Source organism: Arachis ipaensis, chromosome B08, assembly GCF_000816755.2.
Source record: "Arachis ipaensis cultivar K30076 chromosome B08, Araip1.1, whole genome shotgun sequence".
Taxonomy (NCBI): domain Eukaryota; kingdom Viridiplantae; phylum Streptophyta; class Magnoliopsida; order Fabales; family Fabaceae; genus Arachis; species Arachis ipaensis.
In genome coordinates this window covers 119,689,682-119,716,926 of record NC_029792.2, presented here as the reverse complement: position 1 = coordinate 119,716,926, position 27,245 = coordinate 119,689,682, and the positions used below count along the sequence as shown (strand labels likewise).

The following is a 27,245-nucleotide window of genomic DNA, read 5'->3' as shown; positions in this document are numbered from 1 at the left end:
TTTTCGAGAATGTCGTCCAAATAAGTCCTTGTAGCTTTTCAAAAAAGAATTTTTTTTCATACTTTTACTTTTACTACTAGAAATTTTTTAAGTGCATGTTTGGGCAAATTTCTAATAATAAAAGTAAAAGCACTAGTAAAATTAAAAAAAAAAATATTTTTGAGAAGCTGTAATTTATATTTTTTTTAAAAGATCTTTTTTCCTTAAAAAAAGATGTTTTTTATGTAATAAATAAACAAAAAAGTACTTTTATATTGTTATATCCAAACATAATTAATTGATAAAAAAACATTTTTACATGAGATATCCAAACATAAAATTACTTTTACTTCTCTATAAGATCTTTTAAAAAAAGATAATTCGAAAAAAGATCTTTTCTTAAAAGTTCACCCAAACAAGCCCTAAACACACTAAAAATTAAAAAAAAAATCATTAAAAATTTTTTTTTATCAAAAGAATAACACCTAAACAAACACAAAATTACAAAACATATCCCAAAACTTCAAAAATTCAAAAATTAATACTTTCAAAAACATAACCAACTTTAAACATTCAATTCTAATCTCTTTTAGCCACTGTGCATGATTAAAAAAGAAAACAGAAGCACATATATGAGGCATAATCACAAATAATTGTATGAAATCCAAAGAAAATCAAAGAAAAAAACACAGAAATCACAAAATAATTAATGAAAGAAACAACAAGGTGGAAGCAGTGAGAGGAGACGAGAGTGGTGGACAGTGATGAGAGTGGAGGAGGGTGGGAGGGAGGAGAGAGAGAGAATCCGAGAGGAGGAGAGGCACCCAGCGACAACGGTTCTACCTTCTACGATAACTTTGAGAGTAGGAGATAAAAGAAGTGAGAAGGGACGAGGGTGGCGGGTGCGAGTGGAGGAGGGTGGCAGAGAGAATGAGAGAGAGGACAGGTAGAGAATCTGAGAGAAGGAGAGGGAGTGATGACAGCGAAGAAAAGCATTCATATTATATTTACTACATTATTTTAACAAGTACAAAATTCTAATAAAACCATTAATATATATAAAACAAACAAAATTAATTAATTTTAGGTGAAAATTCAAATGCAATTGACTTCATGTGAAATTGATAGCTGAGAATCGTTAAATGATTTGATAGATTTGACTAAATTGTCATCTAAAGGTTCTCAGCTATTAACTTCATATGAAGTTAACTCACCCGAATTTCCACCTTAATTTTATTATAAAACAATTTGTTACAAGATAAATGAGTCTTCTTCAAAAAAATTTTCTTTACTTCCCACAAATAGGGATCGCAAAAAAATTCACACCCGTGATGGAGAGATTAACAAAAATTCGCAAAATTTTCAGAAACAGAGACTCACTCTCGCGAATAAATATAGACGAAGTGAGATTAAAGTACCCGTCTATGGGGACTTGCGAAATCTCCACGAAAGAAAACTTACTTAAATGTTCTTATGTATATAAGTTATATGAATTTAATTTTGATGCAATATTAGTGTAAAATCGTTTTATACATGCATCCAATCACATAATACCATATTAGCAAAAATAATTATCTTTTACGTTAATCGCGTGAATAGTCATCTAAAAGAACAGTTATAATTGCACAACTGTATAAAATATTTTACAATGTCAGTACATCAAAATTAAACTCAAGCTATATAAGTAACTAACTAATTTATTTTATTTTAATTTATATGTTGAAAATTTTATGAGTATATTATTATGTTAAATTTATTTTGATTTGATATATTTGGTTGAATTATATAAGATTTTATTATGATTGTGTTAATTATTCTTAACAAAAAATTAAAACTTAAATAATCTCTAATTATCCATGAATATCTACAGATATCTGCAAATGAGAACCTGTGAAACTGTGACAAAGATGGAGTGAAAATGAAGGGCACGGATTCGGTACGCGGGCTCAGTTAGCGCACTAAAACGCCATTTTGGTGTTTGGCGCACCGGTCAGCCAGGGAGCGCCAAAATGAAATCTAATGCTTTTTATGGGTTTTTCTGCAATTTCATATAAAATAGGGGTCATTTTTACGATTTTTAAAATGCATACAATTAACTTAATTGTTAGAATTAGCTGGACACTCAGTATTTGGTTATCAACTATTACTGCCGCCCTATTCCTCCCCTTGTCCTCCGTCGCAATCGTACTTCTTCCTCCCCTTCCCCTCCGTCGCAATCGCACCCTCTTCCTCCCTTTTCCCTCCATCGCAATAACGTCCTCTTACTCCCTTTCCCCTCCGTCGCAATTGCGTCCTCTTCCTCCTCTTCCCCTCCGTCGCAATCGCACCGTCCCTTTCTATCTCCACCACCGAGAACGACTGAAGCCTCCCCACTCAGATAACTTCTTCTCCCCCCCCACCACTCAGTGTTAACGAGTCTGTTCAGGCAGATCCAAGCCCACGAACAGCCTCACCTCTGACGACGACGGAGCCTGATCTGCATTGTCGGTTCTCTTCGGCAGTTGATGGCTTCGCCGTCTCCATCAATGGAAAGAAGGTACCCGTTGTATTATCACCCTTCACTTGATTTACAAATATCCCCCTTTTTCTTCGTCATAGGACTGCAATTTTCTTTGGAGGACATCCCCCAATTTTGTGTGTTTCGCTAAATCACCGCATTGTTGCTGTTTGGCACAGGGTTGCCGGGGATGAAGATACCACTGGGGGCGTGCATGTCGCCGATGAACCAGAAATGTCTGACAGAGCAGAGCACGGAGTTGGATCGTTTGAGGGCGAAGGCTCTGCACGGATGGAGTCGGACAAGTACGACTTTCAGGAAGATGAAACAGAACACGACCATCATGCAGAGGCCGATGTCGACAATGGGGATGCGGTTGAATTGGAAGACAGTTTGGACGGCGCCGGAGGAATGTCTGACAATTATGCGGAAGACGAGTTTTACGCTGTTGATTCCGTGGAGTCGATAGGTTGGATTGATTTTTTGAACTTGAGCGAGGAGGATGTTTTCCGGTTTAATTTCACAGACGTTGACATTGCATTTGAGTTCTACCAGCAATATGCAAAGCACCATGGCTTCGGGGCGAGACGTTCCAGAAGCGAAAAACGCGGCGAAGTAAGGATACGGCAGGAGTTCGTGTGCCACCGACAAGGGTACCGATCCCCGAAGTTCTACTCGATGCCTAACGGGCAAAAGAGGCCGAGGGCCGAGACACGTTGTGGATGCCCTGCAAGGATGCTACTCCGCATGGACGATGAATCAGGACGTTGGCTCGTTGCGTACTTTTCAGACGCGCATAACCACCACGTTCTTGAGTTGCGACTTTCTTCCATGCTTCCAGGCCATCGGAGGATGAGTGAAGCGGACATCGAGCAGATGAACGACATGCGCAAAGGGGGCATTGGCGTCTCCCGAATCCACGGTTTTATGGCGAGCCTAGCCGGCGGGTATCATAATGTCCTGTACACAACAAGGGACATGCACAATGTAAATGCGAAGCAACTAAGGGAGGGTGGCCTAGATGCGGAATCGTGCCTAAGGTATCTCCGAGAGTGCAAGACAAATGATCCAGCACTGTACTACAAGGAAGTTGTTGACGGTGAGGGCGTGTTGCAACATTTGTTTTGGTGTGACGGCACCAGCCAAATTGATTACCAGGTGTTTGGAGACGTGGTTACATTTGATGCAACGTACAAGAAAAATGTTTACCTTTCACCTCTTGTAGTATTCTCCGGTGTGAATCACCACAACCAAACGGTTGTCTTTGCCGCCGCACTGGTGGCAGACGAGAAAGAAGAGACCTATGTCTGGCTGCTTCAACAGTTGCAAACTTTAATGAAAGGGAAGGCTCCGGTGTCCATAATAACCGACGGTGACAGGCAAATGAAGTCTGTGATCGAGCAGGTTTTTTCGGAGGCTCACCATCGACTCTGCGCTTGGCATCTACTCCGAAACGCCACGAGCAACATCGGAAAGCCCAAATTCACCAGGATGTTTAGGGATTGCATGCTTGGCGACTACGAGGTCCGAACATTCGAGAGAAAGTGGTTTGAGATGGTTGAGAAATTTGGCGTCGCCGATAAAAGATGGGTACAGGACATGTACGAGAGAAGGCACAGTTGGGCCACAGCACACATACGGAGAAAGTTCTTTGCCGGATTTCGAACAACGTCAAGGTGCGAGGGCTTGCACGCTGTGATATGACGGTATGTTAAGTCTCGATACAGCTACACTGAGTTTTTACGTCATTTCCAGCGATGCTTGATGTTCGTGCGTGCAAAGGAGGTGGAGGCTGATTTCGAGTGTGCAAAGGGTGACCCTGTTATGACCACCAACCTGAAACAGCTGGAGCGGAGTGCAGCCGAGAACTACACTCGTGCAATATTCTATTTGTTTGTTCCCATTCTTGACAGGGCTTGTGCAATGAGGGTGGTTGACTCTGAAGACAACGGTTCCTATTTTATCCACATCGTCTCTCGATACGGCACTCCGGGGAAGGATTGGCGTGTTGTTGCAACGTTTAATACGAGGGAGGTTCGATGCACGTGCATGAGAATGGAATGTTTCGGGGTCCCCTGCGAACATATAGTTGCGGTGCTTGTTCTTAACAATGTTCATGAGATCTCGAGGTCTTTGATATTGCCGAGATGGACCAAGGATGCAAAACTTGTGGCGGTGCAGTCGATAGGCGTGATTTGGGATTCTGTGCAACTGACGCAACACTGGTGCCTGATGGATTGGTACCGGAAAGTGTGCAAGATTGCATGTCACAGCATTGAAAAGTTCCAATTTGCAAGAGACACAGCCATGCTGATGCTGAAGCACTTCGAGAACGAAGATACAGGGGACACCAGTTTTCCACCCGAGGGGCCACCTACTGAGGGTGGCAGGGGCCCGACGCGGAATCCACCCAGGCGCAATACAAAGGGTAACGGTGCTCATGGTGGAAAGAAAATCCAGCGATGTCGTTTGTACCGGGAGGTGGGACACAACAGGACGACGTGTCCGGGCCGCCGCACAATGGAGTCATCCAGCGCAGTTGCAGATGACATGGATTCGATGGACACTGACATGGTGGGTTAGTCGCTTTATAGATGATCTAGTTAAGTTTTTTGCCCTGTTAAATGGTTCTAATCATTTGTTTTTCACATTGGTGTCAGCTATATGATAACCTATCCGGCGATCTGTATGCGACAGCTGAGATTCCTTCGTTCCAATGCTCCGATAGTGACACGCAGGCTGGGTTTGCTAACAGCGACTTCGCTGGGACCAACACGTCCGGGCCTGTCATGTCTCTCGCCGATTGAGCAAAGGGGGCCTACAGTCGTCACGATGGTGTGTTGCGTCATGATGGTGTGTTGCAACGGTAGGTTGGTCGAATCCTTTCACATTCTCCGGTAGGCTGTAGCCGTACACAGAATATTGTCTGCATTTCATCTGGGTACATAACCGTCTATATGTCGTCGACGTTAAAACAAGTTTTTGCTATGTTGGCTTTCGTTGGTATGTGGCTGTGCTCTAGATAGAACATATTTTAATCGGGATTGAAGAAGTGGAGGTGTGAAGTTGTGTCATGCGAATAGCTGCAAATCCACTGTCAAACCTGATGTATTATTAATCGCTCTTTGTCGACCCTTTTGTTGAATCAGACATGTTAGGGGCATCTTTATAGCGATTCTATGTGTAGTTGATATTTTGTATGTATGGTAAGTGGATATTTTGTATGTAACGTTTATGTGGATATTTTGGTTGTAACGTTCAGTGGATATTCAGATGGACGTCTCCTAAAAAAACTCCCTTCGTCCGCCTCTTTGCAGCAGACATTCGGAACTGGTTACGTCTCGTACTACCTTGTGTGCTAGTTGGAAAATGCATGTGGTTCCATCGCGGTTTTGAAATTCTTTGTAAGGGAACATGGCTTCTGGATGTAATTTAAAACACACGCTTAAAACACCGGACGTGTTGAATAAAATGCACTAAATGAAGCACGGCAAAAAATCTGAATCAATACTAAATGAAGCACGACAACAAATCTGAATCAATAAACAACCACTACTAATTCTCATTTTTAGGGTATTAACAAATCAGTGTGAACTTTCAAAATTCAAACATACAAAACGTAGGTGAAGTGAATCGAATTACATTCAATCTTCACATCATAAAATTACATTCAAACTTCACAGGCACTAATTGGCATACATTTCTAATATTGGGAGATCAGTCTATTTGCAATGCTACGCGCACATTAACAACAGAAATGATTATCGTGTTTATCATCTAAAGTATAAGTTAATGAGGGCAAGGTAGAATTGTATGCCTGGAAATATAATGTAGATTAAAGATACAGATGTATGGACATGCAGGTTGCATCATTGTATTTGACAAACTGAGGCAAGAAAACACCATGAATCGATCGAGTTACTTTGATTGGGTTGGGGGGCGGCGGCTGGGGGGTTTAGGATACAGGAGTTCTCAATATATATGCAGCCGGTAGTCCTGCGGCGCCAGCCGCTCGAAGACACACACATGGCCGTGTCTTAGTTGACATGTTGTTGCTAAGGCACACCAGCCCATTCCAAAACATTCGTTCGTCCTCCCGACATAGTGCGTATACTGAACGGTCCACGCGCCCCTCTCGTTGGTAATCGAAATTGGGCTATCCTCGTATACTCCCGGCAGAGGGGGGACATTCGGCTGGAAGCGATGACATATTTTTTAGGGTGAGAGCAACGAAATAATTGAATAGAACAATAGCACCAGAAATAGTTGCCTTTAAAAATAACTGTCGAGAGACTTACGAGAAAACGGGTTGGCAGTCTGTGCACGATTGGACTAACAAAGAAGGGATTGGTCGATCTGAACCCATCGGCTATGTGCCTTGACTTGGGGGCCGTCGGGTAGCTTATACAAGTGGAGTCCGTCCCCGGCTCGGCATGGGCCAAGTAGTTGATTTCCATTGTATGACTGTTGAAGAACATGACATACATGGTGTTTTGAGCTTCGTGATAACGGAACAGCACCAGCCACTGATCCCTTAGGCCGTAGTGTTCCCGGACAGCGTCCCATCCTCCATGAAGCACGATCCTTCCATTAGGTTCCATATTCCAGCCCACGCGATGATGATGTCCTGTAGGCGTGGTTAGGGTCAGCGGTCGCGGTAGGGACCGGCCATAATCCCGCGAGAACCGTAGCGGGAGCATCTGTAGCGGATGGTGGAAAAAAAAAAGGTTCACAATGTGTCACACATGGATGGATTGATGATTGCAGGTAGTAAAGGAATTGAAATTGGCGTCTATACCAGTGTATCAGGGTCGTTCACCGGGATTATCGCGAAGAACTGGACTGTATAGTTGCCATGTGCGGGGATTGCTGGAAGACTTCCGTTACGCAAGTTTTTGGTACAACGTAAAAGGGCATAAAACAAACGCCTTAGCCGAGTGCATACAGAAAACCCGCTAGAATAATCTTGTTACCTTCCATAGTTGATCTCGCAGTATCTTGCGTCATGGATGGCCATGTAGAAAAACTTTGGTTGGTGATACGAAAATAGCATTGTGTTTCTGATTCGAAGACGATAGTGTTCGTAAAAGGCTCGCCACCCTCCGATGAAGACGATTCGATGCGGATGCTCCTCCTCGACAACCCAGGAGATGCTCCACGACTGACCATTTGTGGTGCTTACCTCGACGGGGTTACTCATGTTCTCCCTGACAGCGTTGGAGAAGGGCACCGGCATTCTTTGCACGAGTAAGAAATCGATATTGATGTGGGCTTGCGTGCGGGGCCTGGGGATAGGGTAGTAGAAAAAAACAACTGAAAACTTACAAATTGATTCTCCGTGTTGGGGATTATGAATCTGAAGAAGCGGAAATCAGCGAGCGTCGGCATTGTGATACCTCGCCTGTGATTTCTTTGATGGTTTCCGGTTCTTTACTGCCGGGAGTTTTTGAGTCTCCAACAATGGGTTCCTTTCTTCGAAAAGTTTGCTTTTTTTATTTTTTTTGGTAAATGAGAAACGTACGCGCATTAAATAGGCGAAACAACTCCCACCTTTTTAAGTTTTTTTTAATAAATAACTATTAAACCTGATTAGACTGGGAATTAATGGGGCATTAACGTTGGTGCAATTACCAAGGGCAATAACCGGATTTCAAAAAAAGCGCTACCCACCGAATGAGTTCAAGATTTAAACATAGCCTTAATTAAATGTTATCATTCAATCATTCATTCCATTGCGTGGGTCAGTGAATAGTCACTTCGTATTGGCAGCCTTGCATTGGCGATGGATGGACGGATTGATGTAGGCGATGAAAGCAAGTAAGTTGTTCATAATTACTTTATTTTTTTGGTATCTTAACGGTTTTTAAATTTTTTTCCCTATAACATAACTTTTTTTTTTGTCATGCTGGAAAATAACTTTTTTTTTTACTGGGTGTTGGGCCAGAGAAACTGACTCGACCCAAAACCCAAAAACCGAACTCGCATAGCGACCCAACCCCTAATGCCCGACCCTATTCGAAGCTACTCTCCTCTTCATCCAAGGCAAAACTCCTCGCTCCGCCGATGTCAACTCCACCTCCGACCGAAGCTCGGAAGACTCGGAAAACTTGATGCATGGTGGCGATGACACGGCCGATCATCCTCAACGAAGATGCATGCTGGAAAATAACATGATATAACATAAAGGGGCCCAACATAAAGATACAATAACAGTAATAGGATATATGGCCCATGATATAATCAGCCCACGAAGACTGTCCGTCGAGTGAGGAGACCCAACAATGTCACATAACATAACCGGTATCAATGCATCCAACAACCAAAAAAATTGCAGTGGAAGGAAAAAAAACGTTGTATTCAGCCCCTTCACACGTCTCTTAGACACGGTTCCCCTGTCTTGGCCGCTTCCGCCGCCTTCGCAAGCAATGGACCGCTTTTCTCGTTGCATCTTCCCGTTAGCAGTGCAATTGCCATTTTGATCCTGATCTTCTCTTCGTCCAGCTGCAATGGTCAATGCGGCGTTTATTAGAGACACACAGTGCAATTGCATTCTACTTGTAGGCAAGCATTAACTTACAATTGGCAGCACCGCGTGGGTGAACCTCCGTCCCATTGCCATCCACTGCATGACCCAAATACCAGAGTCTGTACTGCTGCTGTTCTTTGGCACTCCCGGTGCGGCCATGATGTCCAAACTGGCAAACTCGGGAGCACTCTTAGAGTGTGAGTTTTTATACCCGTCAGTTGCAACGATTCCATCCAGCGCAGTCAGCTGACACAGATTCGCCAAGATAATAAAGATTAGCGTATTCGGATAAGACGCTGAATTAACCTATGTGCGTCGCTTACCATGCATTGTATGACACGTCTCCTCCTTGCCTTTGATTCTTTAGTTGCATTCGTGTCAAATTGGAAGACCTGCCTCTCCGACAAGTCAACCACAGCCAAGAACCAGTACTTCTCACAATCTTCTTCCAGTACTGGCATATAGACCTGCGATTGATGGAAAAAGCTGAATACGATAAGAGAGTCATAATTCAGTCCGCCCAGGTTCAGAACTTGCGTATAATAATCTTATCGGTCGGTAACTTACAAGGCGCAGGTCTTCCGTCGGGTGCATGTGGTCATTGCCGTATCGTTGCGCCAAGATTTCAGGGTGGACGCCCTCCATTACATCGGCCTGGTTACTCAGGGAGTATTCAGAAGTTGAAACAAGTCACCGTGCATGTCAACGGTACATGGTTCGTATTAAAACAGAGAACGTTAAATCTTAGGTATGCACTCAAATAAACTATCGAATTAGGATTTGGGCGTACCGCAAAATTCTAATGCAAGCACCACACCGCTCGAGGGTGATCTCCATCGGTTTCTCCCTCCGATGCAACCATGATCGTGATCAACTCCATTATCTGCAAATCATACCCAACACAAAAAAATCAGACTTCGCATGGAAATAATAAATCAGGGTCAGCGGAAAAATTCCATTAATTCGAAGAGAATACGATGGATTGCCACGTGCCTTCGGGGTTGGTTGCCGTCCGTCTAACAGGCATCCCATGTCAGAACGAGTTGCATGCTGCGACCCGAAGCGTACAACGATCTCCTTGCTGTCAACAAATCGAAGATGTTACACACGCCAGCCCAATTTAACTGCGGCCGTCTGGCACTAATGAGGGCACACTGTAACACCCTCACTATCAGAAGTCACGCTTCCGGCTGCGCTACTCTGATAGTAAGAAGTATTAAAACTAGACATGGGTAACAATATGCTAGTTTTTTTAGTACACAGCTTATTGATGCAGGAAGTAAATTTGGTGAGTTTGAAAATGTCGCAGGTTATGGCATTTAATTTTGTACTGGTGTGTTTGAGCACGTGTCAGGTTGCTAAGTTTTCGAACTAAGACCGATTGTAGATTATTTTCTTCCCTCGTCTTTGTTATTAAAATTTTGTAAGAGAGATAGGAATTGTATGTTTTATATGTATAATATATTGAGTTATTATGTAAGGAGTCTTGTATATGAATCTATGCCTGCTTGTATTTTTCTTAAGATAAAGTATTTATTTTTGGTTTTCTAAAAAATCAGCGATACAGTGTCGAGTCACAGGTTCCTATTTTAGTATTTAATATGTAAAGTAGTTTTAATACTTCTTACTATCAGAGTAGCGCAGCCGGAAGCGTGACTTCTGATAGTGAGGGTGTTACACACACGGTAGATTCAGTCGTTGATGTTCAGATCGAATACTTACGTGGGGTCGGCATGATGGTCGTAGACGTACTTACAGATGTCCATCTCGTGCTGAGAGATGGGCCATGCGTTGGTGGTGTTTGTTCCCTTCTTGGTCAGATTTGACGGGGGTCGTCGCGGAATCTGCTTATAAGTGTCGGCTGTCCGTCCGTGACTGCTTTCCGGCTTCGATGAGCTCTCGTCGGATGACATCATCGTGTTAAAGGGAAAACTGTCTTTTCTGTTTTGCGTTGGCTGCAGTCCATTGCGCCCTGTCGGGTTGTCGGCATTGTTGCTTCGTTGGGGCGATATAGTCCCCCGGTTACCCCCGTATACCTTCTCCTTTAATCGAGTGAAGAAGAATGTGGCCTTGCCACCCTTAGCCCCATGTTCGAGGCCGTGCGTGTTTGACCTGCACATCTTTGGGTACATGGCCCGTTTCTGATCCTCGTCGTCATCGTAAACAGACATGTCGACGTCTCCGCCGCTGCTTTTTGTCAACGACTGATGCAGTCTCTTCCTCATCGCTCCTGGAAGCATCAACTGTCTACGGTTGGGAATGGAGGCGCGTGACATCGGGTTGTTCATGTATTCCCTGTTGGCGACCGGTATTCTTTGTTTCTCAATCCGGTTTCCATCGGACGTTGCGTTGACTTTATTCGCAGGTCCCTTTTGCGCCTCGGTGATAGGCTCTCTGAGACCGCCCACCAACAACCGAATCGTCATCATTTCCGCTTCGACCCTGTCCATTCGGCATTGCGTGTTCTTCAATGGAAAATCGTAACAGATCTGTCAGATGGTTGGAGTTACCGAAATAGTTAGAGCGGAAATTGAGACGGGTGTTACCAACCTTTGTGTTCTCGAGCACCTCTCTCATTATTTCCAGCAATGCGTCGTTTGAAGTGTTGTCGTCTGGGTTCGGTGTTCTCTGGTCCTCCTGGCATTGGGCGCTTGTTAGTACGTTGTGGTATACAACTAACTCAGTAGAATCGGGAGCAGCATAAGCATAACTTAAAAAAATAAATAAATAAAAAGTCAAAACCAGCCAATGCACCACAATCGTACCTGGGCCGTGTCGTCGTTCACGTTGTTGGATGCAGCGGGTGTCCCATGTTCGGCCATTGTTAGTTGCAGTATTGGTCGTCGGCGTCCGATGGGTTGGTCCGCGTTCGTTGTGGGTGGGGATGGCAGTGTTTTGGCGATGGCTTGATTTGTGAAGAGGATGGAATCGGCTAGCTGTTGCCCGGTCAAAAAGTTGGGTCTGCAAACACCTTTCTTGGAGTATGAAGACTGTCAGCTCCATCGAGGCAGGATGCATCACATGTGTTTAAAATTGCACCGGTTAGGCAACCTCGGGTGCCGTCTAATGTTCAAGCCTTTGCAAAGTGCTTCCTAACATAGTAAGAGGTGACCTGCCATTGCATGAGATCAGTATCGTCTGCACACGGCGATACGATATTAAAAACTATAAAGTGTGTGGCATGTGAAGGATAAAAACTTAATATGCAAAATGACAAAAATTCTAATGAGAACATTTAACATTGTTATTATTACGGGAAGTGTAAGGCCAAGGGGCTGATTTTTTTTTTATACTTTTTAAGAGACACAAAACGTCACCGCCGTTTGGTATGTAAAAATAATTTTTAACTTTATTAAAGGGAAATGCTCCCATAAATTTTCATTCTGGTTTATAACCGATCTATTTTCTTCTTATTATGTATTCTACATAATAAATTAATAACGAGGTGTTAAAGTTAATAATCCAAAATGATAAGAATTAATAACTTATAATAATGTTAAGACTGAATTTTTTTTTTTGGAATATATTGTTACAAAGATGTTAAATACAATTTCTTGGAACTTTGATGGATTATACCAATACGGACCTAATATTAAAAAAAATAAAGTTCAGATATACGTGATCGTCTCACACAAGCGGCCGCTCCTTCATGAAACTAGCGAGCCCACCCCCACAATTAAAGAACGTTGAAGGGAAATGTTACTCGGCCACTCCCCTTTGAATGCCGTGACTCTGTGTCGGCTAGCAAAATCAATCTGATCCAACGAAATCTCCGTCACAGAGGTACTGTTAGCACCTGTTGCTGCCCGTCTATGAATATCTTCTCGTACTGTGATCATACGATCACCCATGATCGTCACAGGATTCCATGGAACGCCATACTGACCGGCAACTCCTAGTTTGATGTACGGGACGACACACATCGATTCCAAGTCAATCTTGCACCATATGGTCGACAGTCCTACATGCGGGGATCGTTCATAACCGATTAGGTGTGGGATGCCGTGGAGCACACGCATCGCCTGCACGTGCTGAATTGAGCTACGGTTTATCCTTATCTTGCTCAGACGAAAGGTGACTGCATCCAACACGACCACATGCGTTGCAACCGTGGCATCACGTCCACCCCAGTTGACCCACAAAGCCTTACCAAGGTGGAAGACTGAGCTCGCACCGAGATGACTGAGACGCAAATCGTTAATGTACTTGTGTTTCCAGAATCCATCTGCGGAATTGAAAATATTGCAGTGTAAAAACCTGTTTCTGAGATGCCTCTTTGAAATATGTACGACGTAGTAATTTTCAGCCCCCGCCCGATAACCAAATGTGTATCCGATAACGGCCTGTTTCCATAGGGTGTCCGCCGGATCGTCTAGTTGCCGAGCAACTCGCACCAGTGGGTTCCATACCATCAGTCCCGTATCAAAACCAGCCCGGCTATACCGGACACAGATCATGCCGTAGTCGGAGCCGATGACACTCCACCATCCGCGATGACCCAGCTGTTTTGGCATTGGGGCGGGTACTCTTCCACCGTCTAGACAGTCTACAAGACAGAAACATACTCTTGAACAGTACGTCTCCTGGTCACCCATCTGGAGCAACACCTTCTGGTGTTTCCCGATGTTTGCGATCGTGTTGTCCCTCCTAAACTTGTCAGACGACAGTCGGACACGCCAAGTTGTGCTTGCGGCTCTGCATGTCACCGCCGTCTTCGGGTCAGTCCGGGTGAATATCTCCATCAATATATCGTCCGGAAAGACCTGGTCACCTATCTCACCCAATGACTCCGCCAACTGAGTTGCCATAATCTCAACTACTTTCCTTCTCTGCTTTTTTTTTTTTAAATGTCGTGACTTAGAACGTCCAGAACAAAATGAAGTAAACAATTAAGGGATGCATGTAATATACACTTCCTCACTCTTGCTAGATTGTAGCGCTCTGGCGCGAGGCTGTGCATCATGATGGGTCTGTCACTCACGTCATATCAAAAAAACGTAAATGCCCCTTAAACACAAAAAAATATGAAACACCTCATTAAGTAACATCGTCTTCCAATGAGATTAGGTGACAATAAATTCATTTTATTCCAGTTACAGTCAACAAACGGCCATTGCATTGGGAAGACTCCCACAATAATGACCATGGAAAGCCTTTTTTATTTTTTTAAGACGTTACTATGGGCTAGTAGAAAGAATCCATCCCGCAGACCAACCCAATCTCCCCATAGACCCGGATGCAACCGGATCGTACAAGATATATACGTATGAATTATTTTTTTTTCATACCATTTTTCGTAGAGAAAGATTATACCATTCGGAGACAACGGGCCACATATTTTATGTTAATGGTTTGAACTTTGAATCGTCAGCTAACAACTCCATGGGGGAAGATGCCTTCGCCCTGTGGCTAGGGGCTTTAATCAATCGTTTCCTGCCAGGTTGGCGTCACAGGTGTCAGTCAACAACAAGACCGTTGGAATGCGAAGACATGGTGCCATTACCAGAGAGGTGAATATGAACCCTCGTTGCGAACTGCTATTTCAAAAGCCACTCTATCACTCTCCCCGTGAACTATTGAAGACACAATGCAGAGATCTTCCTCCATAAGCTCGTCCTCCGTCGATGCACCGACGCCTCGTTGTCACTGTGGCGTGACATCGCCAATCAGAACCGCTTGGAGATCTGACTATCCAGGCAGAAGGTTTTATGGATGTTCTGGGTACGGAACCAGCAGGAAATTCTCGTTCTTTCAGTGGTACGATCCAGAGCCGCCGGCTCGTTATTTCGATGTCATTCGCAGGTTGCTGGAAACGAACGAGTGCATTAGAAGCGGGAATACGGAGTTGAAGAAGACAAGACAGGAACTCCTAAACGAGCTGCGTCGTTTGCAACAGAGTGTGCATGAAACAAGGGCAGAGCTCGAGGCTGCCGTTGCAGCCTCTACGGCCATGGAAGACAACATGCTTGCGAGTGTCGCGACGACGAGGAGGCGTGGGGTTGTGATCATCGTGCTGATATCCGTGATCGTCTTGTTGGTTTTTTTTCCCAATCGAAGTCGCTAGCTGAGCCTATTTTATGTTTTTTTTTCACGTCTGGAGAACATAATTACTTCAAATGATTTGTTTAGCCTGAGTTGTAGTGTGGATTTGATTGCATTGGCACTGTGTTTTCAATCTAATTGGATAATTTTTGTTTCTCCTATGCATTCTACTAAGTATAATAAACCGCGATACACATCAATCCATTCGAAATGCACAATTTAAACATACCCAGAATACAAACAACGATTACACTTAGTCCATACGTACTCGCGACAGATTTACGGAGTGACAACCTACTTGCCGCATATTCGATCGAATCACACAATCGGCCACTCCCTTAAGGAACTAGACAACCCACTCCCACAATTATAACGCGCTGAAGGGACATGTCTCTCGGCCACTCACCTTTGAATGTGGTGACTCTGTGTCGGCTCACAAAATTAATCTGATCTAACGAAATTTTCGTCAGAACAGCACCGTTAGCGCCTCCAGCCCGTTTGCGATTGTTTTCGCGTACTGTGATCATATGATCACCCATGATGGTCACATGATTCCATGGAACGCCATACTGACCGGCAACTCCTAGCTTGATGAACGGGATGACGCACATCGATTCCAAGTCAATCTTGCACCATATGGTCGACAGTCCTCCGTACGGAGATCGTTCATAGCCGACCAGGTGTGGGATGCCGTCGAGCACACGCATCGCCTGCACGTGCTGAATTGACCTACGGTTTATCCTTATCTTGCTCAGAAGAAAGGTTTCTGCATCCAACACGACCACATGCGTTGCAATCATCAGACCACGTCCACCCCAGTTGACCCACACGGCCTTACCAAGGTGGAACGCTGATCCCTCGTCGAGGTGAGTGAGATGCTGATCATTTATGTACGCGTGTTTCCAGCTTCCATCTGCGGAATTGAAAACATTGCAGTGCAAAAACCTGTCTAGGACGTGCCTCTTGGACATATGGACGACGTAGTAATTGTCAGTTCCCGCCTGGTATCCAAATGCGTAACCGATGACGGCTTGTTTAAGTAGTTTGTCAGCCGGATCGTCCAGTTTCCGAGCGACTCGCAGCAGCGGGTTCCATAACAGGAGTCTCAAATCAGGACCAGTCGTGCTATACTACACGCAGATCACACCGCAATCGGAGCCGATAACAGTCCACCATCCGCGGGGACCCAGTTGTTCTGGCATTGGCGCGGCTACTCTTCCTCCGTCTACATAGTCCACAATACAGAAAGATTCCTTTGAACCGTATGTCTCCGGGTCACCAATCTGGAGCAACACCTTACGGTGTTTCCTGATGTTCGCGAGCGTGTTGTCTCTCCTAAATCTGTTGGAAGACAGTCGGACACGCCAGGTTGTGCTTGCGGTTCTGCATCTCGCCGCCGTCTTCGGGTCTGTTCGAGTGAAAATCTCCATCAAAAGATCGTTTCGAAAGACCTAGTCACCCATCTCAGCCAACGAACCCAGAAACTGATTTTCCATATTCGAAATTACTTTTCCTTTCCCTTTTTTTCCCTTCTTATGCAGTGAGTCAGACTATCCACAACAGGGGCAATCGAATAAGCATTTAAGGGAACCGTATAGTATACACTTTCTCACATTTGCTATATTGTATAATCGTCGACCGCGTAGAGTTGGGCATCATGATGGGTCTGACCATCTTGTTCCGCGGGTCGTCTTGAGCGGTCACTCACGTCACATCAAGAAACGTAAATGCCCCTTAAATACAATAAAATATGAAATAATGGTAATAATAATAATAATATTAATAATAACAATAACAAAAAAAACAGCTAGCCAGGACAAAGGTAGGCAGGTGGCCTCAAGAAATGTAGCGTGGTTTCCTCTCTCTCTTATAATAACGTGAAGGCGTAAATGTTAAGAGTAATGCTATGGAGCTGAAGTCTTTTAATTTCAGCAAGTGATGAAATGTGTTGGACACATTTTTTATGGACGCGTGTTAAAGTTGGGAGTACACGCGCAGACAAAATTATATTTTTAATATTATTTAGTTCACGTTAATAAAAAATTATATTTTTATATTTTTTAATGAGTATTTATTTGTGACGTTAAAAATAATAATAATAATTAAAGTTTGATTTATTTAATTTTGAATATTGCATTGTTATTGTCGGTTTATATATTAGGGTTTATGGTTTAGGGTTTATGGTTTATGGTTTGGGGTTTAGTGTTTAGGGTTCATGGTTTATGGTTCAGGGTTTAGAGTTTATGGTTTAGGATTTAGGGTCCATCGTTTAGGGTTTATGGTTTAGGGTTTGGGGTTTAGGGGTTATAGTCTAGGGTTTATGGGTTAGGCTTTAGGGTTTAAGGTTTATGGTTTAGTGTTTAGGGTTTATGGTTTATGGTTTAGGGTTTAGGGTTCCATGGATTAGGGTTTAGGGTTTAGGGGTTAGGGTTCAAGGTTTATGGTTTGGGGTTTAGGGTTTAGGGTCCATGGTTTAGGGTTTAGGGTTTAGGGCTTATGGTTTAGGGTTTATGGTTTAGGGTTTAGGGTTTATGGTTTGTGGTTTAGTGTTTAGTGTTCTATGGTTTAGGTTTTAGGATTTAGGGTTTAGGGTTCAAGGTTTATGGTTTGGGGTTTAGGGTTTATGGTTTAGGGTTTAAGTTTAGGTTTAGGGTTTAGGATATATGGTTTATGGTTTATGGTTTATGGTTCAGGGTTCAAGGGTTAGGGTTTATGGTTTATGGTTTATGGTTTATGGTTTAGGGTTTATGTCTTATGGTTTAGGGTTTATGGCTTATGGTTTAAGGTTTAGGGTTTATGGATTATGGTTTAGGGTTTATGATTTATGGTTTAGGGTTTATGGTTTATGGTTTATGGTTCAAGGTTTAGGATTTAGGGTTGAGGGTTTAGTGTTTATGGCTTATGGTTTAGGGTTTAGGGTTTATAGTTTAGGGTTTAGGGTTTATGATTTATGGTTTAGGGTTTAGGGTTTAGGGTTTAGGGTTAAAGGTTACGGTTAGGGTTTAGTATTTAGGGTTTAGGGTTTAAGGTTTAGGGTTTAGGGTTATGGGTTATGGTTAGGGTTTGGTGTTTAGGGTTTAGGGTTTATGGTTTATGGTTTAGGGTTCAAGCTTTATGGTCCATGGGTCAGGGTTTAGGGTTTATGGTTTAGGATTTTGGGTTTAGGGTTTAGGGTTTAGTGTTTATGGATTATGGGTTAGGGTTTATGATTTATGGTTTAGGGTTTATGGTTCTATGGTTTAGGGTTCAAGGTTTAGGGTTTAGGGTTTAGGGTTTATGGTTAAGGGTTACGGTTAGGGTTTAGTGTTTATGGTTTATTGTTTATGGTTTATGGGTTAGGGTTCAAGGTTTATGGTCCATGGGTTAGGGTTTAGGGTTTATGGTTTATGGTTTAGGGTTTAGGATTTAGGGTTTAGGGTTAAGGGTTACGGTTAGGGTTTAGTGTTTATGGTTTAGGGTTTATGGTTTATGGTTTAGGGTTCAAGGTTTATGGTCCATGGGTTAGGGTTTAGGGTTTATGGTTTAGGGTTTAGTGTTTATGGTTTAGAGTTTATGGTTTAGGGTTTAGGGTTTATGGATTATGGGTTAGGTGATTTATGGTTTAGGGTTTATGGTTCTATGGTTTAGGGTTCAAGATTTAGGGTTTAGGGTTTAGGGTTTAGGGTTTAGGGTTTATGGTTTAGGATTTAAGATTTATGGTTTACGGTTTATGGTTTAGGGTTTATGGTTTAGGGGTTAGGGTTTAGGGTTTAGGGTTTTGGGTTTAGTGTTTGGGGTTTAGAGAAGGCCAAAATAATATATTAATTTTAATGGAATCTTTTTTTGCAATTACTTAAAAAATAAAAAATTTATTTATTAATTTCTTGAATGAATATATTTAGTTTAATTTTTTAAATTAGTTGGACCATTATCGTGTTATCATTACCGCCGCTCCCTCCTGCTCTTGGTTATCTTCTTCTCCTTCCTCCGCCTGGTTCTCTTTTTCTCCTTCCTCTGCCGTCGCAAGCTGCCCCTTCTATTATCTCCACCGCCAACAACGACTCAAATTTTCCTTTACCTCTCCTATTCTTCAGTTTTCTGTTTCTAGAATCTTCTAAGCTTCTTCTGTTTTCGAACTAACCGAGTAGATCGCCATGGAAACGAGTCCCGGCCGTACGATTAAGCTCCTCTGCAGCTACGGCGGCAAGAACCTCCCACGCGCTACCGACGGCGGGCTCCGTTTCATCGGTGGCCACACCAGAGTCACCGTGGACCGTTCCATTTGCTTCTCATATCCATTTTTTAGCATTGTTTCTCTCTCAATTTTAAGTGTTGCTCATTTTTTTCTATGATTGTTCGTTAACATGTTTATGTTTTGCGTTGTGCAGACTTGTTGGTAAAGGTAGGAGCGTTGTGCGGTTCATCTGTGACGTTCTGGTGTCAATTGCCGAACGAAGACTTAGAAACCTTGATCTCCCTCACCAATGACGAAGATCTGACGAACATAAGCAAAGAATATGACCGCGCTTCGTCGAAACTACCTCATCCGTTGAATACCAGAGCCGTGCTGTTTCGGCCAGAATCGTCGAAGAAGGTTTCTCCGGCAACATCGTCTCCGTTGAAGAAGTTGAAGATGGCACTTAACATAATCCAAAATATTTAACTCTGATTAATTTAATTTTACGTATTCTTAATTTTCTTATATACGCCCACATATATTTTTTATATACTAATAATAAACATAAAAAAAATAACATTTTAAAAATAATCTACTGACACAAAAGCTAAAAAAATATTAAATAACCAATTACATTAAATTATATTCGGGATAATCTTTACCATTGAACTAAAAATATATAAAGGATCTAATGCCTTCCTATTAAAAAGGCGCACCAATAAATAAGTTTTTGGCGTTTCGGTTTCCAACAGATGCCGGCGTACCAAATCCGTGCCCTTCGTGTTGATGCACATGAGGTGGGCAACTCTGTTGGGTTTAGAGAAGGCCAAAATAATATATTAATTTTAATGGAATCTTTTTTTGCAATTACTTAAAAAATAAAGAATTTATTTATTAATTTCTTGAATGAATATATTTAGTTTAATTTTTTAAATTAGTTGGACCATTATCGTGTTATTATTACCGTCGCTCCCTCCTACTCTTGGTTATCTTCTTCTCCTTCCTTCACCTGGTTCTCTTTTTCTCCTTCATCTGCCGTCGCAAGCTGCCCCTTCTATTATCTCCACCGCCAACAACGACTCAAATTTTCCTTTACCTCTCCTATTCTTCAGTTTTCTGTTTCTAGAATCTTCTAAGCTTCTTCTGTTTTCGAACTAACCAAGTAGATCTCCATGGAAACGAGTCCCGGCCGTACGATTAAGCTCCTCTGCAGCTACGGCGGCAAGAACCTCCCACGCGCTACCGACGGCGGGATCCGTTTCATCGGTGGCCACACTAGAGTCACCGTGGATCGTTCCATTTGCTTCTCAGATCCATTTTTTAGTGTTGTTTCTCTCTCAATTTTAAGTGTTGCTCGTTTTTTTTTTCTGTGATTGTTCGTTAACATGTTTATGTTTTGCGTTGTGCAGACTTGTTGGTAAAGGTAGGAGCGTTGTGCGGTTCGTCTGTGACGTTCTGGTGTCAATTGCCGAACGAAGACTTAGAAACCTTGATCTCCCTCACCAATGACGAAGATCTGACGAACATAAGCAAAGAATATGACCGCGCTTCGTCGAAACTACCTCATCCGTTGAATACCAGAGCCGTGCTGTTTCGGCCAGAATCGTCGAAGAAGGTTTCTCCGGCAACATCGTCTCCGTTGAAGAAGTTGAAGATGGCACTTAACATAATCCGAAATATTTAACTCTGATTAATTTAATTTTACGTATTCTTAATTTTCTTATATACGCCCACCTATATTTTTTATATACCAATAATAAACATAAAAAAATAACATTTTTAAAATAATCTACTGACACAAAAGCTAAAAAAATATTAAATAACCAATTACATTAAATTATATTCGGGATAATCTTTACCATTGAACTAAAAATATATAAAGGATCTAATGCCTTCCTATTAAAAAGGCGCACCAATAAATAAGTTTTTGGCGTTTCGGTTTCCAACAGATGCCGGCGTACCAAATCCGTGCCCTTCGTGTTGATGCACATGAGGTGGGCAACTCTGTTACGCGCTGACCTAGGGTCTAGATAGCTGTAGACTAACAGGTGTATATGTCAATTCGGGGTATGGGACAATACACTGAGGCCACCTTGTACACCGCAGATGAGCGGGCTGCGTCCAAAAACACCTTGCAGGTCGCCTGCATGTTAAACAGATCCTGGATTGAGGCCGACGCAACCCTTGCTGCAATTCTCTTCCATATTTCACGAGGCAGAAGAGTCAGCGGACAGATGCGTGGTGGCACCCCTTTCCCTTTCCCTTTCATTCTCCCATATCCGGCCTTCTTTCCCATTCTGCCTTTCTCGGAGGTTGCACCAAATCTCAGCCTATTTGATTTAAGTTTATTGAATAGGTGGTGGAAGGGGAAGGTTACAGGAGGACCGTCGTTAGTATGGATCACCAGACGCGATGAAGGAAAACTGGGTAGTGAACTTATATACTGCAAAACGGCTCACCAGATAAGTCAGGTACCGTGCCACGTACGCCTTCATTTACGCCCACTGTAACCGATGCTTCATTTTTGGGTTTGGCACAGGAATCGAAGACATCGTAAACGTAATTTTAAAACCTGAACGCTGAAAAATAACTTTAAATTTAAATTTAAAACTACATTAAATTTGTTATCTCTTTTGTTTCCTTAAATATAAATCGTTTATTTTCCCAAAAATAAAAAAATGAAGTATTACTCATTTTCTATAAAAAAAAAAGAAGGTATTCGAAGCAGATTCCCAATTTACACTATATATGTATACGTGCCCGTTAATGACAAATCCTATCCCCCCCTAATGCTTCTTTCCCAGTTCTTCTCTGCTGTAACTCCTTCTCTCACCTCTCTCTCTCTATCCTTATCCCCCTCCTTATTTCTGCCACCATCCACTGCTCTCTCCGCTGTGTACCTCTGAGAAAATATCTAAGGAGACCGTCACCGACCACGCCGCTAGTCCCGTCTACCTCACAGAACAGCCCATGTCCAAGCTGATTGACATCGTCCGTACAGATAAGAAGTCCCTGGAATGTGACTTCGTTGAGGCCGAACTTTTCAGGAGGGATGAAATTTGGGAGGCAAGGCTTGAAAAAATCTCAGATCACCTCTACAAGGCCAGGTCCGCGAGGTTGAACTTAATGGTCAAGTTGCAGAAAGGAGGATCAACTGGAAGAAGAGGAGAAGGCACGGCGCCGGGAGGAGAAGTTGTTGCGCAGGGAACAGCAACATTGTGAAGCGACCGTTCGCCGAATGTATGACAAAGAAAACGAAATGATGGCGGAAAGTTCAAAGTGGCGTGACCTGGCACAAAAGGTCGTCGATGTTTTGAAGGCGAAGGAGAAATCTTTGTCCCGCCAGGCAGGCGTTCAACCGGTGCAGATTGAAGACAGTGACTCAGATATTTGACCTGGTGCACATAACATGGGTGATATCTTTATGTTGTTTTGGTTTTTTGTCAAGGCCTGAAGCCCTGAATGATCTATCTGGTTTGTTTGTTTGGTCCTCCTTTTGATCTTATGAAAAGCTAACTAAAACTCTGTAGCAATTATTATATCTACTTTCATCTGTTCGATATTAAAAATCTGTTTATACTCAATTGTTAATCGGTTTATTCTTCCTCGCCAGTGAGTATCACACGAAAAGAACAAAATTTCTGAGTTATTTTCATTTTGAGTGCCGTTGATTCGGAAGCTTAATATTCTATGCTTCGTAGCTAGTATAAATTCGTTTAATCCACATGCGGTTAACAATCAATATCTTCTCATCTCCTTGCTTGTTAGTAATAATTTGAATTGATTTAAATTGAAATAAATATTACCTAAACATACGCAAAACACACTTTTCGGCGACTCCCCATTGACTTACCAGTTTTGTGGGCGGTTTTTTATGAATTAAATGTGACGGTATCAGATAGTTCACAGTCCCAATCAAAAAACGGGGGATGAAAATCATCCAATATAAAACAATTCATCTGAGGGGTTGATACATAAATAGGGAATTATCTTGCGTTGTTAGGATGGAAGACCAGACGCGATGAGGGAACGCTGGGGAGGGAGATTATATACTGCAAAACGCCTTACTAGATAAGTCGGGTACCGTGCCACATACATATTCATTTACGCCCACTGTAACCGATGCTCCGTCTGTGGTTTTGGCACGTGAATCGAAGAGATCCTAGACGTAATCATTAAAGCTGACCATTGAAATTGAAAAGCAAACTTAAAACTATATTAACGCGAAATGTTAATTTAAGCTATTATGTAACTAAATTATTATCTCTTCCTATTTTTTTTCTTCCATCGAAGTACTTTAAATATAAATCGTTTATTTTCCCAAAAATAAACGAAGTACACTAATTACACATTTTCTACAAAAAAAAAAAGGTATTCGAAGCAGCTTCCCACTTTACACTATATATGCATACGTGCCCTTTAATGACAAACCCTATCCCTCCTATCGCTTCTTTCCCAGTTCTTCTCTGCCGTAACTCCTTCTCTAACCTCTTCGTCTATCCTTATCCCCCTCCTTATTTCTGCCACCATCCACTGCTCTTTCCTCTGTGTACTATCGAGAAAATGTCGAAGGAGACCGTCACCAACCACGCCGTTAGTCCTGTCGACCTCGCAGAACACCTGATCTCCACTCTGATCGACATCGTCCGTACAGATGAGAAGTCCGCGGATTGTGACCTCGTTGAGGCCGAACTTGTCAGAAGTGAGGAAATTTGGGAGGCTAGGCTTCGAAAAATCTCAGATGAACTCTTCGAGGCCGGGTCCGAGAGGGTGAACTTAATGGTCAAGTTGAAGAAAAAGGATGATCAACTGGAGGAAGAGGAGAAGGCACGCCGCCGGGAGGAGAAGTTGTTGCGCAGGGAGCAGCAACATTGTGAAGCGACCGTTCGCCGAATGTATGACAAAGCAAACGAGATGATGGCAGAAAGCTCAAAATGGCGTGACCTGGCTCAAAGGGTCGTCGATGTTTTGGAGGCCAAGGAGAAATCTTTGGCCCCCCAGGCAGGCGTTCAACCGGTGCAGATTGAACACAGTGACGGAGGTATTTGACCTGGTGCACATGGGTGATATCTTTATGTTGTTTTGGTTTTTTGCCGAGGCCTGAAGCCCTGAATGATCTATCTGGTTTGTTTGTTTGTTTGGTCGTCCTTTTGATCTTATGAAATGCTAGTTAAAAGTCTGTAGCGATTATTATATCTACTTTCATCGGTTCGTTCTCTACTTATCGTGAATTGTTTGGAGTTACTGATAACTCAGCCCCTCTGCCTATAAATCAGCCAAATAAAACAAGTCGTTTGAGCGGTTTAAACAAAATTAGGGAATCGTATTGCGCCGTTAGCATTTAACGTTTCCAAATCATGATCCCAGAACATTTTCGGCAACTATTTACGGGTGCGTTATGTCCTTGCAAATCAGTTTTACAACACCGGAATAAACATTCGGATTTTTTTTCATTTACCGTATCATACAGACAATTAATATCATACAGAAAATTAATATTGCTGTTAAATGGTTCAACAACTTATTATACATGCGATAACTATCTTGGTGTTCCTCTTCCTTGCGCAGCCGTGTGAGGATTTTTTTTTTCGTGCAGTGAAAATGAACATACTAAACGCCAGGGGATGATTTACGCTTTCATGGGCCAGGCCAACGCAATAACCTGAGCCCACTAACAACTACGTACTCATATCCTCCGTTATGCCCACAATGTATGGTTCCATGAGTTCTTTTGTGCGTAACGATTGGTTATGGCCTTTTAATGGAGACGGATCCAGGACAAAATTGTTTTAAAATCCAAAGTCTCGCTTAACACAAGCACAAAAAAAAAAAAACATTCCCATCTGACCCATGAGGCACGAAACTTTTTGGCTTGTAGAAGAAGACTTCATGGAAGGGTGATGGCACACAATCCTAAGGGGTGGAACTCTGACTAAATTAATTAATTAGATTGGATTCACCCTTTCATACTCGATTCACACGCTGTTTACTCTGTTGGTGTTCTCCTAACTCAGAATATCCCACTCTTCTCTGTTGGTGCCTGGACGAGAAAATGGCCGAAGAACACGCGAAATGTGACGTCGTTAGGGTTATCAAAGGGGCAGGAGAGCCGTCGCAACCGATGGTAGGTTAAAGCTTGCTCTTCTGTTCTTTCCATTATTTCTGACTCTCCTCTCCGCATTTTGTTCTATCTCTTACGCTGTGTCTTGATATGCCCATATCTGCAGCGTCTACCATTACCCAGTGGTCTCCTCCCCAAGGGTAGCAACCATATCTACATCACGGTCGCCGACGGGTCAGACCGTACTTACAAGATTGCATGCAGCCCCAAGGGGTTGAAAGAGATCACTCTCGGGAGAGGATGGCAAAGGTTTTATCATGACTACAAGCTACAACCCTTTAACATTCTGCTGTTCAAGCACAAGGGCAGAGACGACTTCAGCGTTCGCATATTTCAGGCACCGGGTGTGGAGAAGACGTATGCTGCGTCTGGTGATGACTCTGGCGACCTCACACCCCCCCAGGTGCCAACGAACCGTCCACGCACTCCTCAAAAGCCCCACCGTCGAACGGGGTGCATCAATGTTCCCAGGAGCGCAGCTGCAGCTGAGGTGGAGCAGACATTTCAGTCCGAGCACCCTTACTTCATTATGCACATCACAGAAAGGTTGTTGCGCGTCCACTTCCTGGTAATGACTTTCCCTCTCCACTATATATACACCTTTTACGTTGGCAGTATTTGGGGTCCACATTATCTGTTTTGTTCCCCTGTTGTTCCCTCTATTGAAAGTAATGTGGCGGCCTAGGTGGTCCACAGTAAGTGTTGTTGTTTTCATGGTCCTTATTTTGTTGGCCTCTGTGCCGTCGTAAGTGGTCCACGTCTTCTGTGTTGTGCTGTTGCTTAATTGTTAATGGTTGGCTATCTGGTGGAGCCGTGGTTGACTTGAAATTAATTACACAAATTTGTTGGTAATGCCCTCGTATGCTGTTTTTCAATATCCAATGTTTTGTGAAACAAGCACCCAATTGCATGTTAACTGTTCATAATGCCATCATCAATAGTTGCCTTTTCATTTTCTTGGCTTCATGCATGTTGCATTCATGTTACACATGCCTTTAACTTTAAGTACATCTCCTTCTCGTTTTTTGGTTTGCCCGGCCAAATGTGCCACACTTTGGAGACGACGTCAGCGATGATGTCATGGTCACTCTGAGAGCGGGGGAGATTTCCGTCCGGGCGGACTACGCCAGATACAGGGGCAATAGAAGCCGCAATTGTGGCACCATCGGCGGAGGGTGGGCTGATTTCTTGCGCAAGTGCAACGTAACTGTGGAGAATCTGGCCGTCTTTGAGATCTCCAGGACCAACCCGGACGTGGAGCTGTTGGTCCAATTTGTTGATTTTGAATGAATCCAACTGGGTTGATGAACTAGCTGACCATGTTATTTTGGATTGCCTTTTCTGATTTGGCAACAACTATTTTTGTGCTCTGATTGTTGATGTGTTGCAACTGCTAGACTTAAATCTTTTTGTACATGATACAATCTTATGACCGGTGTAACTAAGAACTTTTCAAAATATCAGTGTTCCTTAGATTACTTTACAATTCCAATTCACACAGCACCATGGATGCTCTCTACACTAATTTGCAATTTCAATTCATACAGCACCATGGATGCTCTAGAATAATTTCCAATTTAAATATAGAGCGTTACAAAATAAAGTCATATAGCGGCCTGGATATGGTCAAATTGGAAGTATAACAGTCCAAAACAGTTTTCTATAACTACCCATTGTTTGTCCAAACATAGAACATCACGCATGATCTTCTAAGAAACTAAAACACCTGTTGCATCACCAAACCTTTGCCTAATTTGAAGACCCACGTTCCCACTGGATTGAGCTGTGAGCGCACTAAAAATAATGAATGGTTACCAAATTGTGCCCTGTGAATCATAACCCTCGTCCAAGGCAACGTCCGATGCATCGTCCCATGCCAACTACAACGATACATTCAGTTAGCCATGAACTACGAATCGATGAA

At 42.9% G+C, this 27,245-nt stretch overlaps 3 protein-coding genes across 3 annotated transcripts; all 3 read left to right on the top strand.

Annotated features, from left to right (window-relative positions):
- LOC107611528 lies at nt 14,590-15,066 on the top strand. Its single transcript, XM_016313443.1, has one exon. The coding sequence runs from the start codon at nt 14,590-14,592 to the stop codon at nt 15,064-15,066; it is 477 nt and encodes a 158-aa protein (XP_016168929.1).
- On the top strand, nt 19,178-19,686 carry LOC107611529. Its single transcript, XM_016313444.1, has 2 exons — nt 19,178-19,298; nt 19,412-19,686. The coding sequence occupies exons 1-2, from the start codon at nt 19,178-19,180 to the stop codon at nt 19,684-19,686; spliced, it is 396 nt and encodes a 131-aa protein (XP_016168930.1).
- Nucleotides 20,373-20,884, top strand: LOC107611530. Its single transcript, XM_021108335.1, has 2 exons — nt 20,373-20,493; nt 20,610-20,884. Exons 1-2 carry the CDS (start codon nt 20,373-20,375, stop codon nt 20,882-20,884), a joined length of 396 nt encoding a protein of 131 aa, XP_020963994.1.

Coding starts and splice junctions, on each gene's coding strand:
- LOC107611528 (XM_016313443.1), top strand. CDS start 14,590: ATGCAGAGATCTTCCTCCATAAGCTCGTCCTCCGTCGATGCACCGACG.
- LOC107611529 (XM_016313444.1), top strand. CDS start 19,178: ATGGAAACGAGTCCCGGCCGTACGATTAAGCTCCTCTGCAGCTACGGC. Junction 19,299..19,411: donor CACCAGAGTCACCGTGGACC/GTTCCATTTGCT, acceptor TGCGTTGTGCAG/ACTTGTTGGTAAAGGTAGGA.
- LOC107611530 (XM_021108335.1), top strand. CDS start 20,373: ATGGAAACGAGTCCCGGCCGTACGATTAAGCTCCTCTGCAGCTACGGC. Junction 20,494..20,609: donor CACTAGAGTCACCGTGGATC/GTTCCATTTGCT, acceptor TGCGTTGTGCAG/ACTTGTTGGTAAAGGTAGGA.